Source organism: Prosopis cineraria, unplaced genomic scaffold (assembly GCF_029017545.1).
Source record: "Prosopis cineraria cultivar Desert tree isolate PC_DT_omini unplaced genomic scaffold, ASM2901754v1 PC3, whole genome shotgun sequence".
Taxonomy (NCBI): Eukaryota; Viridiplantae; Streptophyta; class Magnoliopsida; order Fabales; family Fabaceae; genus Prosopis; species Prosopis cineraria.
In genome coordinates this window covers 4,138,526-4,157,384 of record NW_026555334.1, presented here as the reverse complement: position 1 = coordinate 4,157,384, position 18,859 = coordinate 4,138,526, and the positions used below count along the sequence as shown (strand labels likewise).

Below are 18,859 nucleotides of genomic sequence, written 5' to 3'. Positions count from 1 at the left end.
AATAATAATAATAATAATAATAATAATAATAATCATCATCATCATCATCATCATCATCATCATCATCATCATCATCATCATCATCATCATCATCATCCATCCATAGCAATTGTTTTAATTGATAGTTCCTAAGAACAAGATGTTTGACTTGTCTTCATCCATGTAACCCACTTAAAAGTTTTATGCTTGTCTACCCCCACGTGAAATGCAGTTGTGGCGTGAGATGCTACATAGGCTGCCCTTGGCATGCCATCTACTCTTTTTTGATTGAGCTTCTCTCACTTTAATGGTGGTGTATAAAGTGACAGAATTACCCTCCATGTTTGTATCATAAAAACTAACATATTTTAAGCAAAAATTGTTGGTGTTGCATGAAGGCATCATATGTTAATGTCAGAGCAATACGACTGGCCCAAAGAAATTTCAGACCAACATGTATTTCGTCATAAAAGAGGAAAATGAGGATTATATCGTCTTGGACTGTCATTTTCTTAGATTGACTTGTTTTTTTTGTCATTGATGTATACTGGTGGAAAATATTTGTCACATGAATATAAATGAATGAGCTCAATTGTAGATGCCCTGTGAAAATTGTGAATGTTATTTTGTATAGCTTGAGTGTGTATTAAATTTTTGGTTAGAAAATACTGACCATGATTTTAGTGAAAGTTAAGTGGATAATATAATTTTGGTGGTTTCCAATATAATCTCAGCCACAAACGCAATCTAATTCTCAAAGGGAAGTTTCTCTTGTTATAGTAAGGTGAAAAAGGAAACCTTTCTCATAGCAACATTAGAACTCCATGACACAATGAACATTAAAATGCATTAATGCTACATGATAATCTATTCCATCGATCACAATGTAATACATTTTCTAAAAACCAAAAACCCCACTTAGTCTAAAATACAAAAAAATTAGTAATTTTTATATTTCAAATATTTTCCTACTTCATTCATTATTATCATTATCATTATTAAGGCATTTGTGTAAGATATTTAATGAGAGTATTATCAAAAAGATGAACTCCCTACATCTCAAATCATAAGATACTTTTGAAAAAGTTTTGACCTCTCAAAATATAAGACGTTTTGAAAATATTTAAGTTTCATTAGATAGTTTTATTTCAATATCACTCTTGTTCTCTCTCTATATTTAATTTATATCTCCCTCTCCTTTTAATATATTAAAGGAAGGATATTTTTAAAAGTATATATTTTTATTTTAAAAAAGTTAAGTGTTAAATGATGTTTAATGACATGCAAGATTTTTGTCCAAAAGTATATTATAATTTGGGACCGATGGAGTAAATTTTTTAAGAAATTAATATTTTAACTAGCTCTTTTTTTTTTACAATTGTAAAATAATTACCAATATTCTATATTATAATTCAGAAGTATTAGATTTTGGTGACTCTAATTGGGAATCTCTCCCAATAGACTGCAGTACATTTTCATACAAACCAAAATTTCAATTCAGATTATTATGCCCAACTTAATATATATATATATATATATTCATAATATTCTCAGGAGCGCTCAAAGCTGATATACATCATTTACAAGGCAGAGAGAAGCATATAAGGAGCTAGGCTGGAGTTTGAATTCAACAGGACTTAGCATCAAGTCTAGTATTACTATCTGAGAAGCTTTCTGTTGCATTCTCAAACATCTGATGATGATGTGGAGAAGAAGCTTGAAGATTGATGACATTAATGTCAGCACTAACATAAACTACTCTATAAACATCATACTTTATGTCAGAAGTAGAGAAACGTTCAAGGTATGGAAGCATCCACTTTCTGTGATCAGAGCTGAGAATCCAAGAGTAGAAAAAGTGGAGAGAATTCCAGACATGAATGCATATCACTCTGGGCATGTTTTGGCCTTTCACACACAAACCTGAAGCCATGCCCTCCATTTTGGCGAACCGGGACCGGAACAGCGCCAGCACGGCGTAGCACAGGTCACTCAGGTCCTTGCTGGTGGTGGATGCAGAGTGCATGGAGATTATATCACCACTGCAGAATTTTGCAGCAGAGGAACCATCTCTTGATTCTCCAGCATATGCATCAAGGAAGCTATGCTCTACTAACACTCCCATGCTTGATACACTTTTTAGCATTGATAACTGAACAACAAACAAAGGAAAATGGTCATAGGCTTGCTCTGATATATATATATATATATATATGGGGGAAAATACAACAGTAATTCTTGTTTTCTGATTGCTCTAGTTTCTGTAGTTTTATTTTGTTGTTTCCTTTAATTTGATTTGTCTGCAATGTTAGTCGGTCTTGAGAATGTACATAAAAACTAGAAATTGACACTCAGAGTATTTAACTCTTGTAACTCCTTTACTGATATGCACTTGATTGCGTCTTTATCTCCTATATTCTATTTAAGCTAAATATGAAAGAAATTTTTTTTTCCCATAGTTGCATTCTATTTTTAATCATACCTAGTCAATTTATCTCCATATCAACAAGGAAATTAATAGAATTACGGCGAAATGAACTCTATTAGTGCCAGCTCATAATCTTTGTGTGCATTTTTAAAATGGTAAAAATTAACGTTGTAAATAGACCAAATCAAAAGAACGAAAAACAATGAAATAAAATTATAAAAACTAAAAATAAATTCAATTAGATATATATCATACAAACTCAATTAGATATGTTTTTTTTTTTTTCATGTAAACGATATTTTGTAATTTGTATTCAATACTGCCACTGAGTCCCAAATGGGGAACCATGAGATTTTTTTCATTTATAAAACTCAAACTTGAGACTTTACTTAGAAGATATCAAGTCTCTTATTTTTCATCCAACCATATATACATATGGCTATATAGATTAGATTTGAGCATTGTGAAGCTCAATTAAAGTAGTTCTTTCAAAAGTCTTTTCTATATTTATATGGATTTGAATTTCAGATTTTGTATTTAAAATATTATAATTCCTTTCACTAGGACCAATGCTTGTTGGTCTAACCAGATATTTTAAACAAATTGTATGCATGCATTATCATTGAAATAGTAGATAAAAAAAGAACCAATAAAAATTGAATCTCATATAAAGGATTAGTCCTTTACAATATGACGAACCAATATTTAAATATATGTTAGAAGAGGTACTTATATTTAGTATGCAATTGTATTATGAATAAGATTGTTTCTAGAAAAATAAATGTGGGCAATCGAAAGACACAAAAGAAAATAAAGCAGGGACTGAAACTGAAGTAGTTATGGGATTACGTCACATACCAGAGTTTCTGCCAATTGCTCTTTCTTCTCGCTAGACCGCTTCTTCCATGCTCCATACCATATGATCTGTTTAAAGGACAACAATTTTTTTTTTTTGGGGGAATTCAAAGGACAAGCATATTAATTAAAGTCATAACTTCAACTTAGAGCCAAAAAACAGAGTAGAATATTAGAGCCAAAAAACAACAGAGTAATCTTTGTTGCCTTCTTTGATAACATCTATATGTGAATCAACAGTACCAATAAGCATAGTAAGCTTTAAAGTATTAAAGAACAAAAATCACGTTACCCGGTTTCCATGGATGCTTCTGAATATAGAACTCTGCAAACAACCAAGCGTTTCGGTCTGCGAGGAGAATTGTTTGAGACCATGAACAAGATTTTCGACAAGAACAACGGTTGGTTTGAACACGAAGAAACTTAAGTCCAGATTTTTGCTGTTGAATGGGACACAGCAAGCCATGATTTCTTTTTTGTTTTTTGTTGGTTCTTCTGTTGAAGTTTTCGATCGGGTCTGCGAAACTGAGGATAGGATTCAAATATGAGAAGGGAAACACAGAACGCGCCTACGACAAGCTTCGATCAAAATCTTCACACAAAGGTTGCTGCTTTATTGAATCATTCCAAATATTGAATTTATGCAGAGGAATTCAGTTTCGCTTCTTTATTTTGTTTAATTTGTTTCAGTAAACAACCAATTTAATTTGATCAATATTATAAAGGAAGAAGACTTTGAAAGACTTTGCATCACGTTTGTTGACTGGCTCAACTTGTTTGCTTCTAAGAAACTTCTCTTTGATTTTTGTTCCTAGAAGCTTTTTGAAATTTACTAATCCTTGGGTTTGAATACGTTGTTGTCTAACCTCGTTGTACTGAGATGGTATATGATGCAAGCGCGTTTGGTTTAGGGCCCATCACTTGATGAGCATGGTGCTCTGTTCATCATTTGATGAACAATACCGTCTAGTTTTTAAAATTTTATTTTATATTTATGATAAAAAATTATAAAGTTTTAATAAATCTATCTTATTATCAATTTATTTGAATGATTTAATTTATTATTAATTTTTTATAATCTTTATAAATTAATTACCTAGATGTATTCTAGACTAGCTAAATGTAATAATAATTTTTTTAGAATTTTATAAATTCTTATTTTAATAAATAAAATATTAAAAAATAAAAATAAAGATAATATTCAAAAGCATCATTTTAAAAGAATTTTAAAAAAATTACAACTTGAAAATTTTAAATCCAGATTATTTAAAGTATATTTGGATAGTCAATTTATAAAAATTATAAAAAAATTTAATATTAAATTGAACAATTCAGATTAAATTTATATTATCCAAATTAATAATAAAATAAATTTATTAAAAATTTATAATTTTTTATAATAAATATAAAAATAAAATCTTAAAATCTGAATGGTCTATATCACTCATCATGTGATGAGCATCAAAACTACAATAAACTTAGTGCATGTTTGAATAATTTCTAGGATCAATTTTAAAGGTTAAAACCATGGTAGATAATTACACTTATTTTTATTAGATTACATGGATGTGATCAATATCCATGCTGTATATTTTAGTAGTGTTATCTTTTATTTAAATAAGAAGGACTAAATTGATATTACAACAAACTTAAATGATTAAATCAACAAAAATTAAATTTAAAGCATGAAATTGACGATTAAAATAATTTAAAGGATTAAAAATTTTATTGTCCCTTTAAAAATTTTTAAATTGAGAGAAAGTAAACTGTTAGTTTACAGATTGCTATAAATTTTTATTAATGTTATATGAAATTTTATACTTTTGCGTTAATAAATTATTTCTAGTCAATTTTGTTCTATTATTTTTTTGTCATGTTTTAATAATTATAAAATGAAAAATGATAAAGTTATTTAGAAAATTAAGGTGAAAGTAAATTGTGATTGAATATTGTTAAACATTATTGCATTTTGAACATATTTAAATTTAAACATATATGTTTTATTTTTTATAAATATTATACATACATACATATATTAATTTTTATATATACATATAAAAAGACCTATTAATCTCTGGTTTTGCATTTGGCTTAGCGTTTAAAATCAATTTAAATGTATTGTAGAAAGTTCTGATGGGGTCATCACTTTTGCATCTGCTATCTTAAGTATGACTTCTTAAAAGTAAAAAAGATTAAAGTATACAAATATTGTTAGAAGTCCAAGGTGACAAGCTAAAATTTAAAAAAAAATTAATTATTTAATTCCTATAGTTTTAATATTCACAATATTTAAAGATTAAAATATTAAAATTATAATATTTTAAACTTTAATATTTATAATATTTTGAATTTTAATATTTAAAATATTTATAATATTAGTAATAAAATTATAAAATTAAAATTATGTTAAAATTTGTTACTAATATTTTAAATTATTAGATCATTTTAATCTTTATAAATATTAAAAGTTCAACATATTTTCAATATTTTCAATTTTATTTTTTAAAATATAGGGGCCAAGATTTAAGTCACTAGAATTATAAGGACTAAATTGTAAAAGATAAAAACTAAAAGATTAAGTTATAATTGAGTCAAAATTATAAAATTAAATGATTAATTTTTTTTAAAAAAATTCTCATTTAAAACTCTGATGTCAAAATGATGAAAGCATTTAAGCACAAAAAGTGACGCAGCCACATAATTATGATTGTGATGAACCTGGCCTTTTGTAACGAGCTTCTTGTAAATGCAATTAAGCCTCATGGAAGTTGATGAAAAATTATAGTTTTCCTGGTAGTTGAGGGCCCACCATAAAGTTTTCTTTTATTATTATTATTTTTTAACAGGTATCCTCTTGAAGATAATCCATCATAATATTGATCAGAAGCAAATTAGATACAAAAGAGATATATCATGTGTCATCTTCATACTTACAAGACCATTTAGTATATGAGTTTAGCTGTAAATTCAAGAAACTAGACAATGAAACTTTCTCCTGACCTTTAGTTTCTTTATCCAAATTGACCAACCAGCATGATAATTACCAATAAGCACAAGGGAGGATGAGGACAGAGTGACTTTAGTGAAAGAGCTAAGGTTCCATTGACAAAATTGATGAAATAAAGCATATTAGCTGTTGAACTCTCTCATCATGTGTTGATGGATGTGTAATAAGACCCTAATGAATTGATAGGTTCCTTGAAAACCAAATGACCATCCTGATAAAGTTTCTTGAAAGCATGCAAAATTCATTCAATAATTTCCAGTTTGGGAAAATTTCGAAGTACGGATGGATGGACAAGCAAACCACAAAGACTTGGAATAACTATAATGAGCAAAAACATGATCTAACGTCTCATCTTTAAAACTATCTTAAGTATGTTTTATTGCCTAATAAGGTACTTATTTTTTTTTTCCTCGAGTTAAAGGATATTTTTGCTTCTCAATTATTCACTTGAAAAGTTTGGTTCCCTAAACTTACATGTGTTGTAATTTTTCCTTTTAACATTTAAAAATGTGTATTGGACACCTTGCTATTAAAAAATAATAACAATAACTTTGACCATTAGTAAAATTACAAAAAAAGGCCCCCCAAAATTACATTTAAATATCCTATAAAAAAATTAATATTAATTAAATCTCTTAAAAACTATTACTTCATCCAGTTCTATTTAAAAGTCATTCCAGCATTTGCAACATAATCAAGAAAAACTTTAAATTTTATTATATCTGTTTAAAAATTCAACAAGCTTCCAACATTACCTCATTAAATATACATACTTTAAAAATCAAATGCTTAGCATTTAATAATCTTCCCAACATTTAATAAGAGCACAAGAGTAAAAATCAATACAATAGTCATTGAGATGTCCTATAAATAAGATCAAAATAAATACTCTTTCTCTACCCTGTATAGAGGACAGGAGAAGTAGCTATGGAGAGATTCACAGAAGCAATGTTAGGAAAATGATGTCAATATAAAATACAAAAAAGTAAAGGAAATTGCATTATTCAAAAGCTGCCAATAAACCAGCTCATATTGGGCACTCTATCATGTAGCATGATAGCGCTGATAATGAAAGGATAAAGGCAAACACCAAAAAAAAAAAAAAAAAGACAAAATGGAAATGTATTTCTCATTATTGCTATGTGAATGTGGATGGAAAAAAGGAGAGCTTTCCATCCTGTGTTAATGATACAGAAGGCAATTTCATAAATGATACGCCTACAGCTAAGTTAATGGCGACATGCCATTAAGCTCGCAATTATCAAACAGAAAGGGAAAAATGTCATAGTATGCCACAATGTGCTTATCTAGGAGGGCCACCCATTCCAAAAAGGGCAAGACATCCTACAAATGAATGTAAATTATATCTTAGTTTCCCGTTCATAATCTGCTCATCCATGTAAACCATTCCTGATGCAAAAAAGAGGCTCGGATCCACAAGCTTTGCCTCAACTTACTATAAGTCTATGGGGACTCTCAAACCATCACGTGCAAGCTGAACTGGAATTCCCTCCCTAAGCACAAGTACCTAAGTTACTCTCTCGTTTGACCACATATACAGAATAAGATAGATCACTTAAAATTACTTGCGCATCAGATTCACAAGGCCTCATTTTTTATGAGCATATCAGTCATTACTCAGGCCCTTTTGGTTTTTGCAAAGGAAGGGGAATGGGATGGATTAAAGAAATAAGGATAAGAATAGAATGATCAAAACATGAAAGAGCAATTATTTAACCATGTTTATGAGAAAGATAATTTAGTTCATGAGGTGAAGAATCAGGATTCATAACATTTATAAAAGATATGGTGATTCCCATATTTGTGCTAAGTGGTATAAGGTTTTACTATATTTACCATGAGTGGGAGGGCAATTTCGTTCATTTCTCTTCTCATTTCTTTAATCAATTCCATTCCCATGTTCCTTAGCAACCAAACGGGTCCTTGATGTATTTACAGAAGGGAAACTATGATTGCTTTCAAGAAATGGCCAGAACATGTACCTTTTGGACCACTCCATCAAGTATTCATTGTCCTTGTGGTAATCAAATTCGTGAGTCATTCCAATAAATAGGGTCTGCTTGGGACATAATTTCTTCACAGCTTCAAGAGCCTGTATGATTATCAATTGATAAAATTAAATTATCAGCTACATAAAAGTATAACATCAGTTTCAAAATGCAATGCAAACCTGCGGAAGACAAAAGTGCACGTTATGAGATCCAGTCTGCAATAAGACAATACAGAACATCAAGAAGGAAACATTTGTTATTGGGAAGTCTAGCAATAAGAAAATATATAAGGAACTCAAAAACAAGTATGACAAATGCAAATATGAGGGAAAAGGTCAGATAATAATGGGGTCGCAAAAGCAAAAAAGATGTGCCAAAATATTTGATCAACTGATAATCGTTATCTCTTTGAAGATGCTAAATGTAATAACAATGACCTTCTTATTGAAATAAATTAGTGTCCGGAATTTCTTTCATGAGATGTCCATAAAAGATTGAGAGCACAACAAAAATGGCAAGCACACCTACTTTTCCATACATAATTATATAAAAAACAAAAGTCTGGATTCCTTATCAATGATAATTTCTCTCAAACAGAGGTGCTTCAGCTCATTCTGGTACAATTTACAATCTTCAAACTCTTCTGACAAGCATTACTGGTGGACCACTCCAAGAAGGCTAAATTCCCTCTTCCAAGGATCATCAAATGAATCTTGGAGTTACTAAACTAAACTAAAACTTGTGAGATATATCTACCGATAAATTTAAGATAATTTAGCTTCATTTTGATTGCCAGTGCTTCTATGTCCTTTGGATATATACTACACAATAGCTTTAGCAGAATGTTAAAACATAGTTACATATCAAATACAGGATTTCTGCAATATATTGAAGATGGATATTACTGACCTTGTATAGAGCGTCCAGTATAAGAAGATCCAACTGCCCAGATCCACTTTTTGAAATGACTGAAAAAGAGAACATTTATGGCCAAATGTCAGAAAGCGCACTGCAGCAGGGGCTTTCTGATAGCTTTATAAATTTAGCACGTTCTTGAAACCTGAAAAAGGACTAGTTTTTGGGAATTCCTTTGAAAGTCGTACGTCAAATGGAGTTGTTTTACTGAGTTGATATACTCTTTTCACGTTTCTCCACATTAATCACATGCTACAGGCACAGTGTCACTCTTTCTTTATAATAAGGTGCCATTTTATGGTTTTTCTCCTCCAAAAAAGAAAGAAATCACTGGGTTTTTTTTTTTTTTTTTGCAGACATACAAGGCTTTTTGTCAAGAAGTGCCACAAAAAATCATTAACGGCCCACTGATTATGACCAATGTAAGTTTAAATAAGAGCATGAAGAGTTGATGGTAAAGAAAAAAGGGCATAGACAGTTGATAGGTAACTTGGAAATCTTGATGACCTGTTGTATCCGATTAAGACCAATGTAAGTTTAAATAAGAGCATGAAGAGTTTATGGCAGAGAAAAAAGGGCATAGAGAGTTGATAGGTAACTCCGAAATCTTGATGTCCTGTTGTATTCACGCACATTTTATTAAAGAATGAGAATATTAGCTCAACTTCAAAGACGATCAACAATATTGTACCTTATCAAATTAATAAACCATTAATTGAAATCCAAATAGAAGCCAAGAAAACAATTCTATCCTGTAAAATATGATATGCAAGAATGTTTACCTGAAAAATTTTTCTTCAAAATTTTATAATGCTATCACATAACCAAAGATTAAGACAAACAAAGAAACAAACCCATTTACGGTAATGGACAGAACTATGGATGTCTATATAGCATTGCAACTAAAGCTATGATTCAGATGAACTGTTTGGCTCATTTCAACCTTACAATGAAAGCAAGTTAATGCATCGTCTCTCGTAACAAGATGTTTTGACTTCGAGTCAAAGGTAATTGACATCAAAAGATCCATAACTGTAAGAGTTTTTAAAATAATTCCAAACTTTTGTGAAACAATCTATTGAATAGTCTCCTACAACAGTTCAAGTCTAGCTTTGCAAGATAGCACCAACACATAAATTTCCAAAAAGGAGAAAAACTGATTCAACACATACCATATTCTGTGCTAGCAGGGATCCGTGAAACATCAGATATATAAGCCACCTTGTTTTTCTCACCAAAAAGAAAGCCCAAACAGATGTAGTCCTCCCCATGCATAATCTACAACCAGAAAAGTAGAAAGTCCTTATATATCACTGAATTCTTATGGCAATGACAAAGATTTGTGGTTATTAACTGGTAGAGGAATAAACTTCAAGCCTGATGCATGAAATGGTTGCTTGCAGTCATCGCTAATTATATTCCAGTCCATCTGAGCCACTCTTCTTATTTCTTGCCCTTCCTTCTGTTTCTTGTGAACCAAATAAGGGAACTTCTCTGCTATACTGTTGTAAATATGTAACATAAAAATTCAACTACCATGTAGCATAGGTAGCCATAGAAAGCAAATGAAATGGATATAAATATAATGCTGACATAAGTTCTATATAATAACTACACAATTGTTCAGTTGCACATATAAATTTATGCTTGGCAGGTGAACCCATATCATATTAATCTCATTGATATAAAAATACAGCTGCGACAATTTAACACTAGAGTAAGGCTAGAAAAGCTTAATTTTCTAAATGAACCCATTTTCTATGACTGATTTTTTGCATTTAATTATAAAATCATAGCAATAAGAATTTCAAAACTTATGTTAAATTTGAAGAACCACATTACCTTTGATTTCTAGAATTGAAAAAGTGGCACGACTTTTGCCTATTATACTAAAGAATTAGTTAAATGCAAGAGAAGAGTTAAAAGAAGACAAGTAGTAAGGAGGTTTGAATTGCATAACTGACCATAAATATCATTTATCCAAGAGAAGAGTTAAAAGAAGACAAGTAGTAAGGAGGTTTGAATTTCAATTATCTGTAACTTTAAACAAAAAGCTTAACCAGGAGCATGAGTGCTCTACATTAAAACTTCTTCCTTCACAAAGTAGTGCAAAATATATTAATAGCAATGCTAGTTGCTGATATTGCTATTCTGAAATAGTGGTTTGAGAGGTATCCACTGCTCCAGTAAGACAACCACAAATGAAAGTATACAGTTGAAATATGAGATCCTTCTCAATTCTTTATTAATTATGAGGGATCAATTCAACTTCAACTCAATAACTTAAGCCATGTGTGAAAGACAACTATAAGTTTAGTATACTCTCTACAATACATTTCCATGTGAAAGCCTCCAGAGCTTTAAGTGAGAACAGAGAACATGTCCACCATACCTTGTGCTGAATAATAATTTTATTTTGGAGATAGAGGGTGATAATGATCGAATTCTGATTATTTAGTCATAGAAACTAATATAATGTTAACGAAAAATTCAACCCAATAGCTTAAACTTATTAAGTGATGGAGACAGGACTTTGTTACAATCTACGAGACAAATAAAATATATGAAAAGTAGAAATTACCATAACCATCCATAAATTTAGTCACCTCCCCTTATTTTTAAAATAGATAGAGAAAGTAAGTGTATTAAGTTCAAATCAGAGGAAATAGTAAGTGTATTAAGTTCAAATCAGAGGAAGTAGTTGTAATATTCTCAGTAGATAAATAATATATACAAGAGCAAGGATCAAAGGTTATTAGAGATACCTATCCATAGAGTGACGACTTAAATATATGGGCGTGGGATCAATATCATTTGTAGGACTAAATGGCTGTACAGCACGCATATCATCCAATCCAAGGACTGCATCAGCATGTTCGTGAGTCAAAATAATCTGCATTCAAACAAAAAGGAATTTATTCTCAGAGAAAGTGAGCATCAGCTTGACAATTACAAAACAACCAAGAAGTAAAATATATCAGGCAAGGTGCTTTCGAATTCTAAGCATCAATAGCAATTACCATTTGCAAAATGTGCAGATTTGTCAGCATCTGATTAGTTATGGAGTTTTTTGCAAATGATTTTTTGACCCCTTTTCTAATCAAAATTTTGTATTTTATTTAATACATATATCAATGACCAAACACCACACACATCTCAGTAGTTTGGGAATGTGTCAAGTTGTCTTTGCTTAGTAGCAGCAGCAGCAACAAATCTTATTCCACTAGGTAGGGTGGGCTACATAGATTGCACAATGCCATTGTGCTCTATCAAGAAAAATTCCCACTCAGTAGTCTACTTAGCATTGAACAAAAATTCCAATCATAATTACAACATGTAATGGAGGAAAGAACAACCCTAACAATGAAGAGATGAGGAACAAAATAGAAAATGAAGCCCCAAACTTGAAGGTAAAGATGCTTACGACAAATAGATGATGTATGATGCCCTTCCTCTAAGCTAAAACCATTAGTATATTGATAAATAAAAATAGGAACCGACTTCTAATCCTTAAAAGACTAGAATGAGGCAATGAGTTCACATATGCTACAACTTCGCATGAAGGAAGTTATCGGAACTCATTGGCATGTGTTAATTATTCATACACATATTGCAAGTACACAATAGTTAAGAAGAAAGTTCATGCAATTCAATGTGTGAAGTAGTGGAAGGCAATAAATATGCTTGAAAAAAATACCCATATGCCAAATGAAATAGATCGTTTCCTCTCATTGAAAGATATTTGAATTTCATCAAAAGATGAAAATCTTCATCCAAAAAGTCATAAATTATTTGCTACAATTTTGCAGCTTTTATAATTTTCTTATCAAAATCTTGTGTTTTGTTTTCTACATTATTGATCAAACACCATGGTACTTGAATATTTTTGGCATGTTTGCAGCCATCCCTGCTTAGCATTGAATAAAATCAACTGCAACTTCAAAGCACAAGGATAGAGAATAGAAACTGACACACGAAATGATAACATAAAGCTACATACAATAGAAAGATTATTTTAAGGCAGAAAGTTATAGGCTAGTTTCTATGCCTCAAAAAGGTTATTAAGTCATATTTCAACATTGTATGTACAGTGCTAAAAACAATGAGCTTACTAACAGCTGCATATCAAGGAACCATCTCTAACTTGTGAAATTGCAGAAAATGCTTGTATCCTAAGGCCTCAACAGAGTTTGGTAACAAGAATCTCAACAGAGGGCATACAAGGTTAGATTGGTGTTAAATTGAAATTGAAATTTTAAAGTAAAAATCATCATTGTTAAACGTTTTAGAGGATTGACTCACAGAATCAACTCTTGGAATCTTATGGAAAGTAAACCATCTAAGTACTGTCTCCCGAAATGTCTTCCCAACATCAATCAATATATAGTTGTGTTTACCATCACTTTGGCAATAATCAATTAGAAGGGATGTATTGCACCTGCATGGGAAAAAAGAATTAAAAATGCCACTAAATCGACACAATTTCATAGTAAACATATAGAGAAACAGGAGAAAACCAATCACAATATATACAGTGAAAAAGCAAAAGCACGATCCAATATCGCTTCAACAAGTACGGATGTTGTTCAAATATCAAGTGTTATTCATTTTCTAAAATCCCTACAGTATCCAAACAGTAACACCACGTTCTCTTTTGGTTCTGTCCCCGTCCACATTTCTCTAAGGCTCATATAAAGAACATGTCCTTGTTGGCAAGAATGGTTCTCTAAAAAGCAGAAGAAGAAGAAAGTTGTGCACAATGTCTTTAGGACAACATTTTCATTTAAGCTTAATTAGCCCCAACCGATTCCAATATCCGGGTATAAATTGGGTTGCTGGTGAATTTCCTTTAGAATACAATAAATACACTTGAGTATGGTTTGCACTCCCAAGATTTAAGATGAGACAACAATGGTATTTACAAAGTGATAATTTGACCTTTTCTCTCGCGTGCTCAAAGACAAAGGTCATGAATTTGGATAGATATTCAGATGTAATAAATAAGCGATGATGAGGGATATTTATAGATAATGAAACAATGCATTGAAGTGGTTCTTTTTAAGAAATAAAACTTTTTCCTTAAAAGTCATATCCCTTGTGTTGTTTCATGAACCAAAATAGCTAAAATAATTAATAACCACGGTTATTTAAAATAACCTTTCATGAAGAGGAACATCCTTTTAACATGTAGAACTTTCTTGGAAAATAACAAATTCCTTTCATTAAGTGGTGGTTACTTCATCTTTTGGTTTTTATAACATTCCAAAGGTACCTTCAGAAATTGCAGTGACATGATCTTGGCGACTTTTAATATTATAAGACCCTAGCTAACCCTTAAAAAAAATTCCTTAATTTATAAGGACATAATTTATTTATTTTTGACTCTTCATTTTGAAAATATTCCAACAGACCAACAGTCCATCGCTATAAGCACAAGGAAGAAAATACTGTTCAACAATAATGATACCAATAATAAAGCTTTGTCTCCCATTGCATTAGTTAACAAAGCTTAGTCCCATTGCATATTGCTCAAGAACTCAAATGGAAACCATTTCCTGTACTAAACATTGCCTTTCTAAGCTTTCAAAACCAACACTGGTTATGATATTTAAGTTGTTAAATGATTCATTCCCTCCGAAAGTCAAAAACAAAAGAAGACAATCGACACCACATAACAAAAACGTATGTCATGCCTCGCTCCCAGACAAAAAGTAACGAAACATTCAACATTATTAGTCCCCTCTTGTTTACTGAAATCGTCAAGGAAAACAAGAGCGAATTACATAAAATAGTTCCAACTTGAAGAAAGTAACCAAATCACAACCCAAATACCAGATACAAATACCTGTAATTAGGGTTGCGCTCAGGTGGGACCGACAATGCCTGGAAACAGACGGTGCAGGGAGGATCTGCTGGCTGGAGCAGGCACATCAGGTTTGGGACCATGCTGGAACACCCGGTCCCAAGAAAGATCAATGCCGATCCGGCGCCTCCGGAGACGGCGTCGGACGGAACAGGGTGGTGGCTGTTGTTGTCAATGGACATAGTTTGGTGAAGAAAAATTGCATGGAAAAAGAAAGGCAAAAGAAACGGAATGGAAAAGAAATAGTTGTCCGTGAAAAGTAATACAGCTGCCAAGTAAGAAATTTGGGAGAATTTCAACAAGCAGGCCAAGGCAAAAGAAACGAAGGACCACAGTAGAATCTTATCTAACAATGAAGCCCAAATAATTATGAAAATACACTAAGAGCATGTTTGGATAAGTGAATTTAAATTAAAAATTTAAATTAAAAATTTGGTATTTAAAATCTCACATTTAAAATTCATAATATTCTAAATTATTTATTTGGATAATATAAAAATTTTAAATTATAATACTAAAATCTTTTATTTAGATTTAAAGTAAAATTTTAAATTTTAAATTTGAATTTAAAAGAAACTTGAATAACTGGTTAAAGTCGATATTTGAATAACAAATTTCCATTAAGATCATATAGTCAAAGTCGATTAGGACTATAGCATCGACGATGATTGGGACAGGACAGCTAATTACCAATAGAACTGCACCGACGAGATGACGACAATCGTACTATTGACTTCCACCAGGACTAGACTGATAGCGACGACAAGGACTGAACGGCTTCCTTCCACTAGGATCGAATTGACAACGACAATAGGAATTAGGCTATTGCCTTCCACCAAAACTGGATCGCCTATCTCGGTGGAAGTCGCCCGTCTGGTATCGATTATTGTCATAGGTCTAGTTTCAGTCATCACAGTTAGTCCAGACCTAGTGGAAGGGGGTTTTCAATAGTCCAATTCTAGTTGTCGCTGTTAGTCCAATCCTAATGGAAGGAGATCTTTGACAATTCAATTTCGATCATCGCCATTAGTCCAATCCTAACGAAAGTCGGCGAAATAATTACATTCTAGGAATAATTTATATCAAACAAGCACTCACACTTCTTGTGAAATAACTTACTTATTTCATACCGATGTCACACACTATAAACTTGTTACAAATGTATTGTATTTAAGATGAAGATGATGAAACTTTCTGTAAGATAAGTTCAAACTTCACCTCAACAGCGAGCTAAACTTTTTCTTCTTTAGCCCAACATAAAATCTGTACATTAAATCGACAAAAATTACTCTAAATGAGACATTTAAGTAATTGCATTGTTCATAGAAGGAGCAAAATGGCCAATTACATGATTTACCACTTCATTCTTAAAAGAGGATGGGGAAATGAGAAGTTGTGTGATGAGGTAGAGTTTAACAACTTTGTGCATATTTTCTTCTATGTTTTTTAAACTATTTTTCCTTTCATTTAGCAAGGTCATTTCAATCATTTGGCATCACAATTTTATTTTACTTTAGTCTTAAAATTCTTTAGTGTATTTTCTGAATTGTTTGGGCTTAATTGGTAACTGAGGTTTTAATGTGGTCCTTTATTGAAATTTTCCTAAGAAATTTTTGTTTTGGACCCAAAGAAAGGAATATTCAAGGCAACTTCAGGCCATTCATAATCCGCCAAGTCAATGGTTCCCTTTCACTCCACGTTTCTTCACGTGACAAATATGAAATATGTAAATTTTTTTAAATATATATAAATATATATTCCCATGAGAAAGCATTTTGAGCTCATCTAAACTTTATGACTCCACACGCAAATCACTGTTATAGAGCCGTGTAAGCCACTTGGCTTGTTGAGTTACATGGTCTTATTTTTGGGTACATGCAAAGCTTAAAATCTGGGGAAAAAATAAAAACCACACCTAAGTCCACTAGAACATATTTAATTACCAAGAAATCTAAAAAAAAAAGAAGCACAAAGTACTCCCAAATTATAAGTTCTACACATTTGTAATTTGATGAAGAGCATTTATAATTGAATAAAGGACAATGATAACTTAAATATAAGTTTAATAACAAGTTATAATTGTCTTCTGTCAAGTGTAAATGCATAATATTTAAAAGCTAAAAATATTTTGAGCATTTCATCACATTTCTAATTAAATATGTTATATAAGACTTAGGTGCGATTTTCTCCAAAATCTTGAATTTCGTGTGGAGCCTCTTCTTTTCTACTTGTGTTGTCTTTTCCATGGTTGAATGAAATTTAATTCATGCAATAAAGCTTCCCCAGTAAAACCCATCCCTCAATACACATCACTGAAAAAAAAAACCTAACCTCTTTTCTTGACTGGAAAGTAGGATGGGATGAAAAGTTTTATCAAAGAGCTCTATTGCAATGGAGTCGGTCAAAGAATGCAAGTTTGAAGTAGTCTTCTTCAATTAATATCACTTCCCTTTTATCTTCAACTCTTGGTTTATCTTATTCTTTTTCTTTAGGCACGGAACCTTAGATTTTATCTGTGGAAGACTCATTCATTGGGTGTGGGTTCTTAATTTCTCCCCCTCTATTTCTGATTCACGTGTTTTATATTGTAATTTCATATCTTTCAATATTCATTCTTCATCTACAATCTCTATTGCAATCTTCCAACCTTGCGTTTAAGATAAAGTTGCATTTGATTTTTTTTGTTTTTGGTTTCAATCTTTTTAACAAACTTTGGAAAGCTGTAAAAAGAAAGAAATCCAAATTACCTTATATTAGAGCCATACAGGACATGGACATCAACTATTATAAAAATGTCTAACGTTGAAATAAAAGACTTTTTTATAAAGTTTGGACTATATCAGATATCATCTTTAAGTTTTATTCATTTGACCTGGTTCTAAATATTTTGACTGAACATATTTAAAACGAAATCTCCCATTAAATGCTTTTTGCGGGTGATATAATTTTTATTGTGGAGACAAAAGAAGAAATTATCTGCAAACTTGAGTCATGGAGGAGGACTTCAGAGTTGAAAGGTTTCTATCTAAGTAGGAGTAAAAAAATATTTAAATTGTAATTTTGATAAGAGATCAATCATAAAAATTTGAAAATGAGGTTGGGAGATCATAACATATCTCAAATGGAAAAATTTATATACTTGGAAGCTATTATTTAACATGATGTGAAGATTGATTGGGATATTGTATATAGGATACAAATTAGGTGGTTTAATTAAAAAAAAGCTAAAGGAGTTATTTGTGATTAAAAATACCTAATAAACTTAAAGGAAAGTTTTATTAAACTACTATAAGACTAATTATGTTATATAATAGTAAATATTGAGCTTTAAAAGGATAAAAAGAGTATAATATTGGTGTAGCAAAGATACAAATGCTGATATGAATATACGTGCATACATGAAAAATAAAATTCAAAATAAACATATATAAAAAAAGGTGAGTGTGACATCTATTGAAGAAAAAATGATAAAAATTATTAATATTGTTCAGACATTTGTTGTGAGAAATAACTTTGATCCTAGTAAAAAGGGTAGAGGAAAAAAAAAACACAGAGAGAAGTTGTTATACAAGACTTATTAATTAACAATATTTCTAAAACTTTGATTAATGATATAACATAATGACATTGTTCAATCCATATAACTAATCCCATCAAATGTGATAAAATTTGCAATGTTTTTAACAAACTCGATAGTCTTCTTTTCAGTTAAAATTGTATTTTATTTTGTTTCAATCCTTTAAACAAACTGGATAATTTTTGTGTGGTTGTGGTGGGTAGCACATGACATTGTGTTGACT

General features: G+C 31.0%; 2 protein-coding genes across 3 annotated transcripts; both read right to left on the bottom strand.

Moving 5' to 3' along the window:
• Positions 1 to 1,509: 1,509 nt before the first annotated feature.
• LOC129304431 (uncharacterized) lies at positions 1,510 to 3,937 on the bottom strand. Its single transcript, XM_054944080.1, has 3 exons — positions 3,555 to 3,937; positions 3,266 to 3,331; positions 1,510 to 2,131 (listed from the first exon to the last, which is right to left on the bottom strand). Exons 1-3 carry the CDS (start codon positions 3,726 to 3,728, stop codon positions 1,607 to 1,609), a joined length of 765 nt encoding a protein of 254 aa, XP_054800055.1. The 5' UTR covers positions 3,729 to 3,937; the 3' UTR covers positions 1,510 to 1,606.
• Positions 3,938 to 7,381: 3,444 nt separating this feature from the next.
• Positions 7,382 to 15,333, bottom strand: LOC129306490 (putative hydrolase C777.06c). 2 transcript variants are annotated; one of them, XM_054947112.1, is made up of 10 exons: positions 15,042 to 15,332; positions 13,499 to 13,634; positions 11,962 to 12,089; positions 10,551 to 10,698; positions 10,369 to 10,474; positions 9,191 to 9,249; positions 8,461 to 8,496; positions 8,273 to 8,382; positions 7,727 to 7,783; positions 7,382 to 7,613 (listed from the first exon to the last, which is right to left on the bottom strand). In XM_054947112.1, coding segments are annotated over exons 1-10 (981 nt in total). In that variant the 5' UTR covers positions 15,242 to 15,332; the 3' UTR covers positions 7,382 to 7,612. The 2 variants fall into 2 exon arrangements, with proteins under 2 accessions (XP_054803087.1, XP_054803088.1); XM_054947113.1 differs by lacking the exon at positions 7,727 to 7,783 and having other exon boundaries at positions 15,042 to 15,333.
• Between the last annotated feature and the right edge of the window lie 3,526 nt (positions 15,334 to 18,859).